A 13258-nucleotide genomic window follows, 5' to 3' on the forward strand; every position below is an offset into this window, starting at 1 on the left:
AGCAAAGACAAGGACTCCTGCTCAGGCATCAGTGGCCTCCTGCTCAGACATTAGAAGGCTAGACATATCAATGGGCTTTAAAAGTGCTTTCTAATTCAAAATGTGCTACTACTGTGGTTCATTAACATAGCCATCCAGAGTAAGGTAGGAGCCTTTTCCAAAATAATCGTGAACATGGTGTGAGAGTGTGGATATGTTACTGTTAGACCTAGGAAGGAGATGGAAAGATACACACACAGACACAGCACAAACACACACATATAGAGATATTCATATGCTCAGACACCTCCTTAACCTCCTGCAACTTAATTCAGTCCTAACTTCCCAGGAAATAAAAAAAAATAATAAAGCCAAAAATTCCATTTGTTGTACATGTATACTTCCTGGAAATTTTATTTTCTAAAATGTTCTCCAAAAAAAATTATTTAAAAAAAAACCCTAATATTTATAAGAATTAGTAAACATTTTATCTCTTTAAAATTTTTTGAAGGAGTAGTGGATTTGTGCAGGGTTTCAGGGGTCATGAAGGACTTGAGGGGGCATAAAAAGTTAGGTGAACATTGTAAAAGTTTTCAGGAGATTTAGAAGGTTTTCAAGAACTGTAAAGAGATTAAGAGATTTTCAAGGGTTTGAGGGTTGTAAAGGTTTTCAAGAAGATTGCCAACTAGAATAAAAGATGTGAGAAAATGGACAGAGATTGAAAAGTAAGAGAGAGAGGCCTAAAGATGAGAAAGAAAGGTTACATCACGTGAGTACAGTACTAATGGGGTAAAAAGGAAAGGATTTTTAAAACATGAATGTTCTGAGGGTCATACCTGCTTCCTCAGCAGAAATAGATTTTAATCTACTTACAGTAAGATGCCAGTAAGAAGCCTCAGCCAGGGAGTAAAAATGAACAATGGGTGGGGGCAGGTAGATGATACATAGATAGATAGATAGATAGATAGATAGATAGATAGATAGATAGATAGATAGATAGAGTAAGCAAATTGAGTTGAAAGTGGCAGAGGCTGGGTGAAGAAAGCATCTCAGGAAGCCACTGGGATCATTTGTGGAAGGTGACAAAAACTTGGAATTAAGGTTCTGTCCTCTACATATCCTTAAGCCTCATGCCCTGATTCCCAAAATGAAGCAACAACTCTAAGGCAATAGGAAAATGAGAGGGAACTCAGAGTGTGATTCCACTATGGTCTATCTATAGCCTTAGCAGATAAAGGAGCAGTGTCACAGGAAGGTGTATTTGTACTAAACAGCAGGAGAGAGCTTTCCTTCCCCAGCCAGCTAAGTGCAGGTGCTCTTCTTGCAGACAGATAGAAGGCATTGCTGACAAACCATACTACAGAGACTACAGGTACCCAACGACAGCTCTTCTTGCCTGCAGTGTTCTTCTAGATAAATCCCAATGCTGTTACCATCTGCTGATTGTCAGCAGACTCTGGCATCCTCGGGAATTAGAAGAACTGACTGCTGGCAGCAGCTGGCCTAGGTTTCCTCAAACGTCTTGCTTGTATAAGTATAAACTACACATAGAAACTAAGGAGGAACTCATTCTGTCTTTAAGAGGTAGAACAGGCATTCCGGCTAGCCTCCTCTACCTCATGGTTCAGGCTCTTCCCATTATACCACATTATTTTTCAATAGAAAGTAAAACATGTGATGACTATACTTTCATTTTAGTAGCACTGAATTGTGGTTACTATTTTCATCAGAACATAATTCTTTATTGATGTTGATTACATTTCTTTCATATTTTTCCTAATTATTATATACAATCAGGTTGCTGTTGAAATACTATGCTATTGGGGAAAATTATAAAGGCCACTCCACGTAGTTAAAAGGAAGATTTATTTAGTGGATGACTTACAAATGAAGGAATAGATAGGTTGCCGGGGTCTGGGGAAGGTGTATCGCAATCCAGCGGTGTTCTCTGGAGCTCTGCACAATCAACCTCCACCGTCCAGGGTCCAGGCACAGAGAGAGCGCACCGAGAGAGCGCTGGCCCATCCAGCTCTCGGGTTTCCAGCGCCTCCCCTCGCCCCGCCTCGTAGGCGTGACAGTTGCAAGAGTCTCAGTGGGGGTTGGAACTTCCAGATCCAAGCTGGAATGGCTACTCACTACACTATGCCTTAAGGTTGACAATAAGGTTTTTTTTTTTTTTTAATTGAGGTATGCAGTGATGTGTTCAAATAAAGAGTAAATCTAACTGATTTACAGGACCTCATGCAACTTGCAAATGTTTCTTATATGTGAATTAATTAGCAGTGGTGATCTGAAGTGGAACCTTATAGACGTGTCTCAATATTTCTAACTGGTTAGTTCTGGTCTGTAGTTAACTTCCTGCTTTGACAACTGTAAACCACTGTCCAAAGCCTTAGCTGAATGCACACGATAACCAGAGACCTCACTCTGGCCACATCAAGAGGTGAGAGAAGATGCAGAAGGTATAACATGCCATGTAGGATTGGAAGAAAATGCAGCTGGCAGCCTGAGGACAGAATTCCTGGTTGGGAAAGTTCTTCCCTCCAGTGCCAAACATGGCACATTATGGAAAGTGCCACCTGGGCACTGTTCAGGGGAGGAACCACTTACAAAGCAAGAGAAACTGCTTCTGTGGCTGCTTTTCAGGTTGAGTTTCAGCTTCATAAGTAGAAGGTATTTTAGTATGCACATGAACACACACACACACACACATACACATACACATACACACACACACACACACACACACACACAAGCACTGAATTCTGTTTCAATGTGTTCATCTCAGAATCTAAAGACTCTACTTCCAATCCTGAGAAATTAAGTGTGCAACAGCTGTGCATACCACTGTCCTGTTACCAGCTTTGCTGGAAGGTGGTAGGAGGACCAGAAGAGAACAAAAAGCCATGGATGCTGCTGCACCATTTCTCACTCTGGAGTTAGGGGCTCCTTGCTGCCTACCAGTGTCACGAAATTATGATAGAATGCTATTGCTCACAGCAGCAGTGAACTTTGACACCCCCCCACACACACACACACTTCTTCCCACACTCTTCACAGGTATCTTAAAGAAAATAAAGTATTGATACTGGCCTCTTCCAATAGGACCAGGGGCCTCCTAAGGTAGATCTTAATTGTGAAAGACAAGGCAAGTTGCTTTAAATCTTGTGTATATAATGAACGTGTTTACCTTAATTTCTGATGCTGTCAACAGCATTTCAACCTTTTTAGACTCTAGTAATATTTTGCCACTTAATGTTATAACTTAAATATCAAATTTAACTTGTTTCTAATACACACAAATATTTTTTTAAAGACACAGATGTAAAAGTAACCAGAAACTGGCCAGTATGGATATTTGTGGAAAATGACTCCAAAATTAACTTGCTTTGAATCACGTCCAAAGTACCAACAGGGTTTACCTTATGACTTTGACTTTGCTTTATCCTCTAATGATTTTGAATATGATAAGCTCCCGTGGAAGTAGAATACCCAAACCAGTCATTTTTGAGTTGTTGATTGTTGCTGAACTTTGGCAAAAACATTATAACTAATATTGTATTAGAATTAGTAAAGTCTCTATAACAATTAACAGAACCAAATATTAACATATCTACTTTTTATTCAAATTAGTGATTGATGAGTATTTTAATAAGCACAGTTCTTATATTTGTCATGCATACATTAGGCTAATAACCACACCCAATATTTTGGGCATATTTTGAATATAAGGTAACAATAAACATTTCAGCTTTGATTATTTTCATTTCAAAGCATTCAGAATAAGTTAAATTGCTAGTTAAGTCACCTGGGCAGCTTCATAATATACAACCTCTTTGTGCCCTTATACTGTAAAAAATGTATTTGTATACGAGATTTAAAGCAACATTGCCATTAGAAATTCAAAATCTGGCTTAATTTCTCATTGCATTCCTTCAATCATCAAATCAAAGCAGAAAATATATTATTGACTTGTTTTTAAAAAAATCTGTTTATCCAACCCTGCACATTTTTAATCAATATAGTTTGTTAGTTTCCTATTAGATATAAATGTAATATTGATTAGTAGCTTCAGCATAGGAATGAAAATGATTGACAGACATCAACTGTTTCTAACTCTTATTAGCATGTGAGGATTGTCCACAACACCTGTGTCTTTAAGACTTGTTGAAATATATACTAAGGTTGCCAAGTATCTCTTCCAGGAGCTGACAGAATACTAAGCAGCCAAGTGTTAGAGACTTATTTCTAGCCATCTTCCTTCTAAAATAGTCACACTAATTAACAAGTTTCCTTCTAAAATAGTCATACTAATTAACAAGTTAATGCCATAAATAGTAAAATCATTTTACTCAGTTCTTGGCAACAACATGGTCTCATAATTCCACTGTAGAACCAGAATGTATCTGATATAAATAAATAAATATATTCATGCCCTGGACAAGATATACATATATATATATACAAGTATCTTATATATAATATTTTTCATTTCCTGGGATTTCATTTCCTCAAATTTATATCCTTATGACAAATTTTAAGTTCTTTCTATTGCTTGTTAGTTTATACATCAAGGTGAATAATAATAATACCACAGCTTATTATGAATTTTATTTTTGGTTGTGAGCCTAGCCTTTAACGGCTGAGCCATCTCTCCAGCCTGTGAATTTTAATCTGTTCTCTATCAATGAATCAATTTTGCTCTTTATCTTAATAGAGTTTAAATAAGATTAGCTTGACAAATATTAGTAATGACCTTGGATGGATCACTAGATGAACTTGTTATCAAGCATAGATTTCTTTTAAAGTAAAATTACCTTTCCCAGTAAGAAAACAAATGAGATTTTGTACATTTGACTTTATTCTAATTTCGGTGCTGTGGATGGAACCCCTGACCTGGAGCATACAAGCCAAACACTGTACCATGTAGTCACACACTTCCAATCCTAAATAAATGAGTGCTTTAAAAAAGCATTATACCGGGCTGGAGAGATGGCTCAGAGTGTAAGAGCACTGGCACTCTTACAGAGGTCCTGAGTTCAATTCCCGGCAACCACATGGTGGCTCACAACCATCTGTAATGATATCTAGTGTCCTTTTTGGTGTGCAGACATACATGCAGGCAGACAACTGTGTATATTTTATATATATACATATATAAAGAAAATTCCTTCCTTTAAAAAAAGACATCATCATTATTATTATTATTATTATTATTATTATTATTACTACGTGTATGTGTGTGTGTGTGTGTGTGTGTGTGTGTGTGTGTGTGTGTGTATGTGTGTGAATGTATTCCACATAGGTGTGAGGGGTGCCTCAGAGATGAGAGGGGTCACTCCTGGGATCTGGAGTTACAAGCAGTTGTGTGCTGGGAACAGAACTCAGGGCCACTGAAAGAGCAGTATGCATCTTAATTTCTGAACACCTTTTCTCACTCCACTACATTTTTATTGCAACATTAACAAAACATACGTAACATTGTCAAACATCTAGAGTAATTCAAGTCCCCATTAGCGATTTCCGTCCCAGTGGGATATGGGTGTGTTTGAGCCTATGTATTCAGTGAGACACCATTTGATTTAATGGTGTCAAAGGCAGACTTTCATTTCATTAGAATGCTTATGAGATGATGCAGAAGATGAGAACTTTTTGTTCTTGTTTAAATGAGTATGCCCTTGGAAAAATGTATTGCAGGCATATTCACAGGATTGAGACTAGAAATCTTCTGATCACAGCCACTGCAATGTATAAATGTTTGCTGCAGGTAACCTGAAGCAAACTGGACAGCAAGCAGAAGGCTGTCTGTCCTTTCTTGGCTACACAATTAGCACTACTGATCTGGAGACCTGTTTAGTTCAACACACAGTTTCCACCTGAAGGTAACTCCCACTCCTCAAGTGTCTAGTGAGCTTTCTTCTAGGCAAAGTCGTCTTCTATTCTTAGTATAGCTCAATGCCTTCAAAACTCAACCTTGTTTGCATACGAGCAATGAATACAAATCTAAAGTGTACTGGAAGTTTAGTAAAGAGAAGTAGGATCCACCCATCAGGAAAGGTGATGCTAGTGATAAATAGATTCATTTTTAAAATACAGTGGAGTCTAATAAACTTTCTTAATTTCTATTTATGCCTTTGCAAATACATTGGAAATGAATTAACTGATTAAAAATAATCTAGTCACTCTTGGTAACAATAAATAATCATATCTCCAACTGTGAATGAACGTTGAAAAGAGAGAGATAGAACTAAGTCCTCTGTCGTCGCAGCCCAATTCCCAGCACAAGCTCCAAACACAACAACACAGCTGCACACACAAGAGCTTCCCACAACTCCTCCCACCAGGGGCAAGAACACTTCTTCATTTGTTTCACTTTCAAAAAGACAGAGTGCACCAAAGGATGATAAAGGCACCTTATAGGTAATACCAGTGTTCACAAGTACATACTGATCACAAGCTTTAAAAAGCGTTGCTTTCTTATCAAAACTGTTCCCAAGCACAGATTTGCCACCTTTTGAAATGTTATAAAAATGAATTCCATGAAAATCAGAGAAGTTCCTTTGATTTTCTGAGGAGGGAATGTATTAAAATACAGATGTTCATTAATATACCTGGAAGCTTAAGGTACTTTGTACTTTCATCCCACTGTATACTAACTGATAAAGAACCACCGAAGAGTTTTACATTTTTAGGAAGAAATAAACAGCAAAGTCTCCACTGCAGTTAGATTTATACTCTGATAAGAAGGTGAGCAATGTGGGTGCCACCTTACAAAGTCTTAATCACGAAACATGCACCTGCCTTTTTACTGCCTTACCTCAATAATTTTGTCGTGAACCTCCAGGCCATCTGCTCTGTCCGCAGGTCCATTTTCTAAAATTTTTGAAACATAAATTCCTTCAGTTGCTGATTGCTTCTGGCAATTCTACAGGAAAAAAATTGTTAGCAGAAAGAAACATATTAAGCAAACTTTCAATTTTATAATGGATAATTTTTCTAACTGTAACAGTAGTAATTCTGCTCCAACATGCAACTCTCTTAGCTGGGAATTTGGCATAGAATTAACCCACTTAATGCCAACTAGTCATTAATCAAGATGACAGCTATAATGAACAAGGCCAGCGGCTCTGACAAGATCATCTATTTACTTTACATTTTTGAATTCACATGAAAAGCTTTAGAGAAGGGCACATACAAGGTGAGATCAGAAGTGTTACTGTAAAAACCTCTCACCTATAAAGTGATACGGGAAATTTAAAAAAAAAGACAGAAGGATAGAAGAAGAAAGAAATCAAATTTACCCTCCAGGATATAACAACTTAGACACAGTCATATCCCTAAAATATATTTTAGCTTCCAGTGTGAAAATTTTGGAATCATAGCTTCGACCACCTAGGAGGCAGAGGGTGATTTTAAAATCTCAAAATAGCAACTTTACATGGCCAAGAGACCCATTCAGATCTGATCTCTGATCATTACATGGCTCCAGGTGCAAGTTTCACAGGGAATAGGCAAACCCCAAACAAGCAGCCTTTGATACTACACAGCATGTTAGCCCATCATAAGAAACCAATGATCCTGTAAGACCTACTTAGGAAGATGTTCATCATCATGTAACAACACATTGGGCATTCTTAAATGTCAGTTGGTTTTATGGCAGAATAAATAAGATTAACTCTAGAACTTCTCCTTAACTGGTCTGCTTCAACCAGAATTGGAAATATTTTTTTTAACGCCCAATGCCAAATTCTTAACTGGAAGATATAAATAACCACCAAGAGAAGGGAGAATGAAAATAATATGAAGAAATGCCTCTGTTTTTATAACAACTGGGACCTTTTCAGAACATAAGCAGAACAATGATCTTTAATTGCTGGGTTTGCTAGCTGAATAGGAGACACAGGATAACATAGTCCAACACCATCCTAACCCCAGCTTAGAGCAGGCTAGAAAGTCCTCGAACAGCAGGTGCCTCATGGGTCAGGAATGTCTCATAGCAGCTAACTAATGAGTTGAAGAAGGTGATTTCTTTATTAAATTTCATTGTCTTTGTCCAGTTACATTCAAAATTAAGAAAGTGTAGGATTGCAGGATGCTAAAGGATTTTGTAACTACAGTAGGTAAAGTCTTAATATGCACTCTGAGAACAAAAAGTAGAGATTATTCATCCAGTTAAATAAGGAGTTGATTTGGGAAGCCAAAATGTTTCACATCAACTCTTTTTAGGATGAGGTTTCCTAAGAAATTTCGGGAAGGAGAAGGAGGAGAGAAGGAGGAGGCACACACGCACATGCACACGCACACATTTACTTCACTTTTCTCTTATTTAAATTCATTTTGACTCTACATTCAATGAACACTGTCAGTTTCTCAGGTCTGGTTGTCATTTAAAGACGGAGCCATTTGAGAACAGGAAGTATATGCAGACAAGATACTACTGAGTGGAGCAAATGGAATTTGTCTACACGGGTACTCAAGAGATTTGCCCATGGTGCTCTCCAAGAAAGGTGGATAAAATGTAAAACACACTCTCTCCTTTATGACCATGGCTAAGAGAATCAAGATGGTCAACTGTGGGGTGTTTTGGTTTTGTTGCTTTCAAATTCTCTCATAAAGAAAATCTGAGTATGGGCTGGAAGATCCACATTGAGAATCTGGGATTTGGGCAAAGCATCCTTTTAAGGATTACATCACTTGTTTGTTCATTTCACGAATGAATACTATATTAATAAAGGAGTCACCTGGTTTGGTCTGCCTCCTATTATGTTGAATCCCAGAGTATCATCTTCTCTTTCTAACACAATAGTGAATGACTTCTGTTCTCCACCCTAAGTGAAAAAGGGGAGAAGTGGATTAGTAAAAAAATACAAGAAAAAAAAATAACCACTGCAGTGACATTTTACTGTCGACAGACAGCATTTTAAGAATGGTTGGCTCTGGCAAAATTCCCCCCCCCCAACACAGTTGAAAGCATGCACTTGAGGAAACCAGCAGTGCACCGGAGAAGAAAAGGATTTTTTTTAATAACTACATGGATTTACATTTCACACAGGCAGCACCTCATTCTGACTTCACCTCAACTGCAACCAGACTTCTGGGCTCCACCAGGCAGGGGGCTCTGTGTTTTTATCTTTGTGTGACAGAAAAGTCAAATAAACTGTCAGGGGATCTTAAAAACATTTTTTATGTAAATTTTCACTGTAGAAATGCTGAGCTATTTATAAAGTCAGAAACATTCAGGCTGCTCCTGTAATCCAGGGTCTACTGGAAGGCAGTCGTCTTGATTTTAAATAATATCCCCATTGGGTTTGTTATAATTCTTACAAAATAAAAACAAAAGGAGTTTTGCTAGGTAGAGTGGTGTGTATTTCTTTCTGGATGATCTGGTAATATTTAAACATATATAAGTTGTATCAGTTACCCGTTTGTTAGCACAGACCCATTTAAACAGTCACAGAAGTAGCTGGACAAGATAAGCTGCAGTTACCACTACAAACATGAACTTCTCTGAGGAACTGAAATACCTGGAATTACATCTGACACTCAGGGATGAAAGCTCACTGCATGCCCCCTGCCACGAATGTGTGAGTGCACTTGGACGGACACACACACACACACACACACACACACACACACACACACACACACACACACAGGAGCTTTTCCAGAGCCCACAGCAGCCCCTAGAGGCAGGTGGAAAACAATTTTGAGAAGCACCACCCACTGGCAGCATTTGAAAATTAGTCAACAAGCACTGCACAGAACAGTAGTTCTCAACCTGTGGGCCTCAAGTCACATGTCAGATATCCTGCGTAACAGATATTTACATTACGATTCATAACAGTAGCAAAAATAGAGTTATGAAGCAACAAAGAAATAATTTTATGGTCGGGGGTCACCACAACACGAGGAACTGTATTAAATGATTGCAGCATTAGGAAGATTGAGAACTGCAGGCAGAGAATCACAGCTTGAATGATTCTGAACATCTTTATCCCATAATTCTAACGCTTGTTCCGACGTTGAAACCTGAACTGGCAGTGCAAATCAAATTTGTGTGCTTTTCTCTATGCCATTCATCGGAAGATTATCCTATACACAAGCAGACTAGGGAACTCACACAGCATCCAGACTTTTTTTTTTTTTTTTTTTTTTAGTATTCTCCATTAACTGTCTGCTCATGGCACTCTGTTTCACACAGGTATCATTTGCGTGTTGGGCACAGCGTTCTTACATGCTCCCTCATCAGAGCAGCTGATCTCATTTTGACTGTGGCTTTCAACCTTGGGGTAGGAAGGTTAAAACCTAGGACCAGAATCGGAGTCAGAGCTAAGCAGCCAGTCCCCAAAAGGAAGCCCCCTGTTGCTCCTCCCCAAAAAGCACAGAAGAATGATAACAGCCCCCTGAAAGGGGGTGCAAGTTAAATCCTTGCTTGCTATGCTAGCGACCAGCCAAATCAAACACCTGTGCGAATGTACTGACGACAAGCTACAGCTGATGACCCAGGCTGCTGAAGCCTGTAGCTCAGGACCAGCAGCTTCCATGAAGTAGGGAAGACAGTTGCTGCCTGGCGCTTATGGGGCCATTGTGACTGCACCCTGTCCTGGGCCAAGTCCCCAGGTCATATATTATGCACACTCACCACCAGTAAAGCAGAGGTGAGGTCGGGAGGGAGATTCATCAGAAAAAGTCAGGGATGTAAAGAAATCTTAGCCTGGCTCCCTGACACCACCATCCCTTGAGGTCCCTGAACTGAGGAAAGGGTAGTTAAACAAACCATAGGCGTTCTTTGGCAGAGAAAATGAGCCACTCACAGCTAATTGGTTTATTTGTGGAATTTGCTTCAGGCACAGGCCAAGTATACAAAAGATGGGCAGCGATGGTGGGCAAGAGAGTGGGAGATGGGAACACGAGTGTGGATGGGAGAAGAGTTTTCTCAATTCCGCCTTCTCCGGGAGAGAGTTGAGTTCGACTCCCTTAACCCAAAGCAATGTTTCCGGGGGCAGAGGTGCTGATGAGGCCAGCAGAGCATATAACCGGGGCGGGGGGTGGGGTGAGGGTGGGGGGATGTCTCGTGCGGCTCTGGGAAAAAGAATGTCACTACCAGGAGGAATCCTCACCGGTCGTGAAGATCCCTCTCTCCCCACCCAAATCATGCTTGGGGGCCCACTCCCTCTGCGCTTACCCAGCCACGGCCTCCCAGGTCCCCGACGAAGTTGCGTGTGTGCGCCATGGACCGGGCCAACTTCTGGTACCTGCGCTGCAGCAAGCCAAGCTGCGTTTGCAGCGTCTTCCTTAACCGCCTGCAGGGGGCTGCCCGAAGCCGACTGCGGGACCCCGGTGGCCCTTCACGCTTGTCCCCACTTGGGCGGGTCGTAGTCGCCCTGTGCTTTTCCTCCCCGCCGCCTCCGCAGCCGCCTGGGCAGTGGCGGCCACAGCGGCTGGCAGGGCCGAAGGCGCAGCTCTGGACGTGCGCCGCCAGCTCCCGCAGCCGCACGGTGTGGCCGCAGCCCCGCGCACGGTAGTCGCACTGCACTCGCAGCTGCTGGACCAGGTTGCGCAGCGGCAGCACCCGGTACAGCTCGCCCGGCTCCAGAGGCTGGCACTGCAGCGGGCACCGGCGCCTCCGCGCCGCCCAGGGCAGCAGGCAGCTGGCGCAGAAGACGTGCCCGCAAGGCGTGCACGCGGGCTCCTCCAGCACCTGGCCGCACAGCTGGCAATGGAAAGCGGGATCCACAGCTTCCGCGAAGCGCTCCAAAGCGAAGCCCATGATAGCGGTGGGGGAGGAGGGGAGCCAAAAGGGGTGTCCGCTTCTTCTGAGCACCCCCGGGGCAGCGCCAGGGGCAGTGGTCTCACCGCCGCTGAACTCTGTGGGGAGGTGTGTGTGATCTCAGAGTTAAGTTTGGCTTGGCGTTTCCTGGCTTTGGCTAGGTCCTCCGACTTCTCCATATTGACACTAATAGAAGCCACCTGGGTGAATCCTCCTCCACTCCACCCCCACTTCTTTGTGGTTTTGCAATGTGAGGTCTTTCAAATCTATCCTTGTGAATGAGGCGAGTTTACAGTGGTCTTTGGGTCAGCTTTATTTTTTCCCCTGAGCCAAGAACTTCAAGTCCTCTGGGGTGTCCTGCCTGAGCAGAGCTGGTGATGGGCACAGCACAGATACTGAGAACTTTGAAGCCTGCCAGGATGGAAGATTCCAGAGATCAGGGTCTTTGTGTCAAGCAGATCCTCAATAAAACCATGTTTGGAATACAAATACTTTTGTTTTTTTCAAATGAGCTAACTAAAAAAAAAATCACCAGCGAAGAACTGTGACCCTAAATTAGCTTCACATTCCAAAAAGATCATTGAGGAACTCCACAGAGCCAGGCCAGGCCTTTCAAATCAAGGTACAGAAGTCAGGTGAACGTAGAGAAGGGTAATCTTTGAACAGGCAGCGAGGACTGGGGAAAGGCCAATTGTCACCCTCAAGAGGCCTTATTCTTGCTGAGGGGAAGACAGTGAACAGCCATACAGGCCTCCTGCCGAGTGAAGAGACTAGAGTTTCATTGCTGCAGCTTCCCTTCAACTTCAGTTCTCACACTATTTTCTACTTCCAGACGTATATATATTAGTACTGGGAACGGGGCACGACCTTTTGAGCACTTGGAAGCAGAAGAAAAGGTAATAATCGTGAATAAAATAGTGGGTAACAGAAAAACCAAAACCTTAGCGGGGTCTTTCTCTACTCAACCAGAACAGAATCAATCTGAACTGCTTCCTCCCAGTTCGACTCTAAGTGTGTGGCCTGCCAGACTTTCCTAAAAACACACGGGAGTTTCCTCCAGGCCCTCTGGTCATGTTTTCTTCCCGCTGTTCTGAAACTTAGGCATGAAAAGAGGCCTTCACACTGGAATAAATGCACCCCGCTTACCATCGTTACCCAGAAACCATGACAGATGCTTGGGATAGGGACTCTTAAATGAGTCACCCCCACTGAGAGTTGGATGCCGCTCCTGGAAGATGTGAAGAGCATCAATGAAAAAGACTTCAGACTTTGTGATAGTAACAGCATAGCTTCTCAGGAGAACCTTCTGAACCTTCAATGGCTAGTGAAATCCACAAGTGATGTTTCAGGTATCTGAAATAATTCCTCTCCTTTTTGTCAAAGTACGATACTATATTGTATATTCTATATGGAAATATGATAAAGTTTATTTGCTGCTATGATTCAGTGTTCCCTTCCATGTCCAGCTTATCTTTCTACAAAGAGGCAAACAATAAATCCACACCCATG

At 41.5% G+C, this 13258-nt stretch overlaps 1 protein-coding gene across 1 annotated transcript in view; it reads right to left on the reverse strand.

Moving 5' to 3' along the window:
• The window catches only part of Pdzrn4 (PDZ domain containing ring finger 4), a 368271-nt gene extending 356405 nt beyond the window's left edge, over positions 1 to 11866 (reverse strand). The window contains exons 1-3 of the mRNA XM_028869265.2: positions 11165 to 11866; positions 8721 to 8807; positions 6797 to 6904 (exon numbers count right to left, since the gene is read on the reverse strand). Coding sequence (XP_028725098.1) covers positions 6797 to 6904; positions 8721 to 8807; positions 11165 to 11749 — 780 coding nt within the window. The 5' untranslated portion in view covers positions 11750 to 11866. The remainder of the gene's footprint in view (positions 1 to 6796; positions 6905 to 8720; positions 8808 to 11164) is intronic.
• Between the last annotated feature and the right edge of the window lie 1392 nt (positions 11867 to 13258).

This window comes from Peromyscus leucopus, chromosome 20 (assembly GCF_004664715.2).
Source record: "Peromyscus leucopus breed LL Stock chromosome 20, UCI_PerLeu_2.1, whole genome shotgun sequence".
In the NCBI taxonomy this organism is placed as follows: domain Eukaryota; kingdom Metazoa; phylum Chordata; class Mammalia; order Rodentia; family Cricetidae; genus Peromyscus; species Peromyscus leucopus.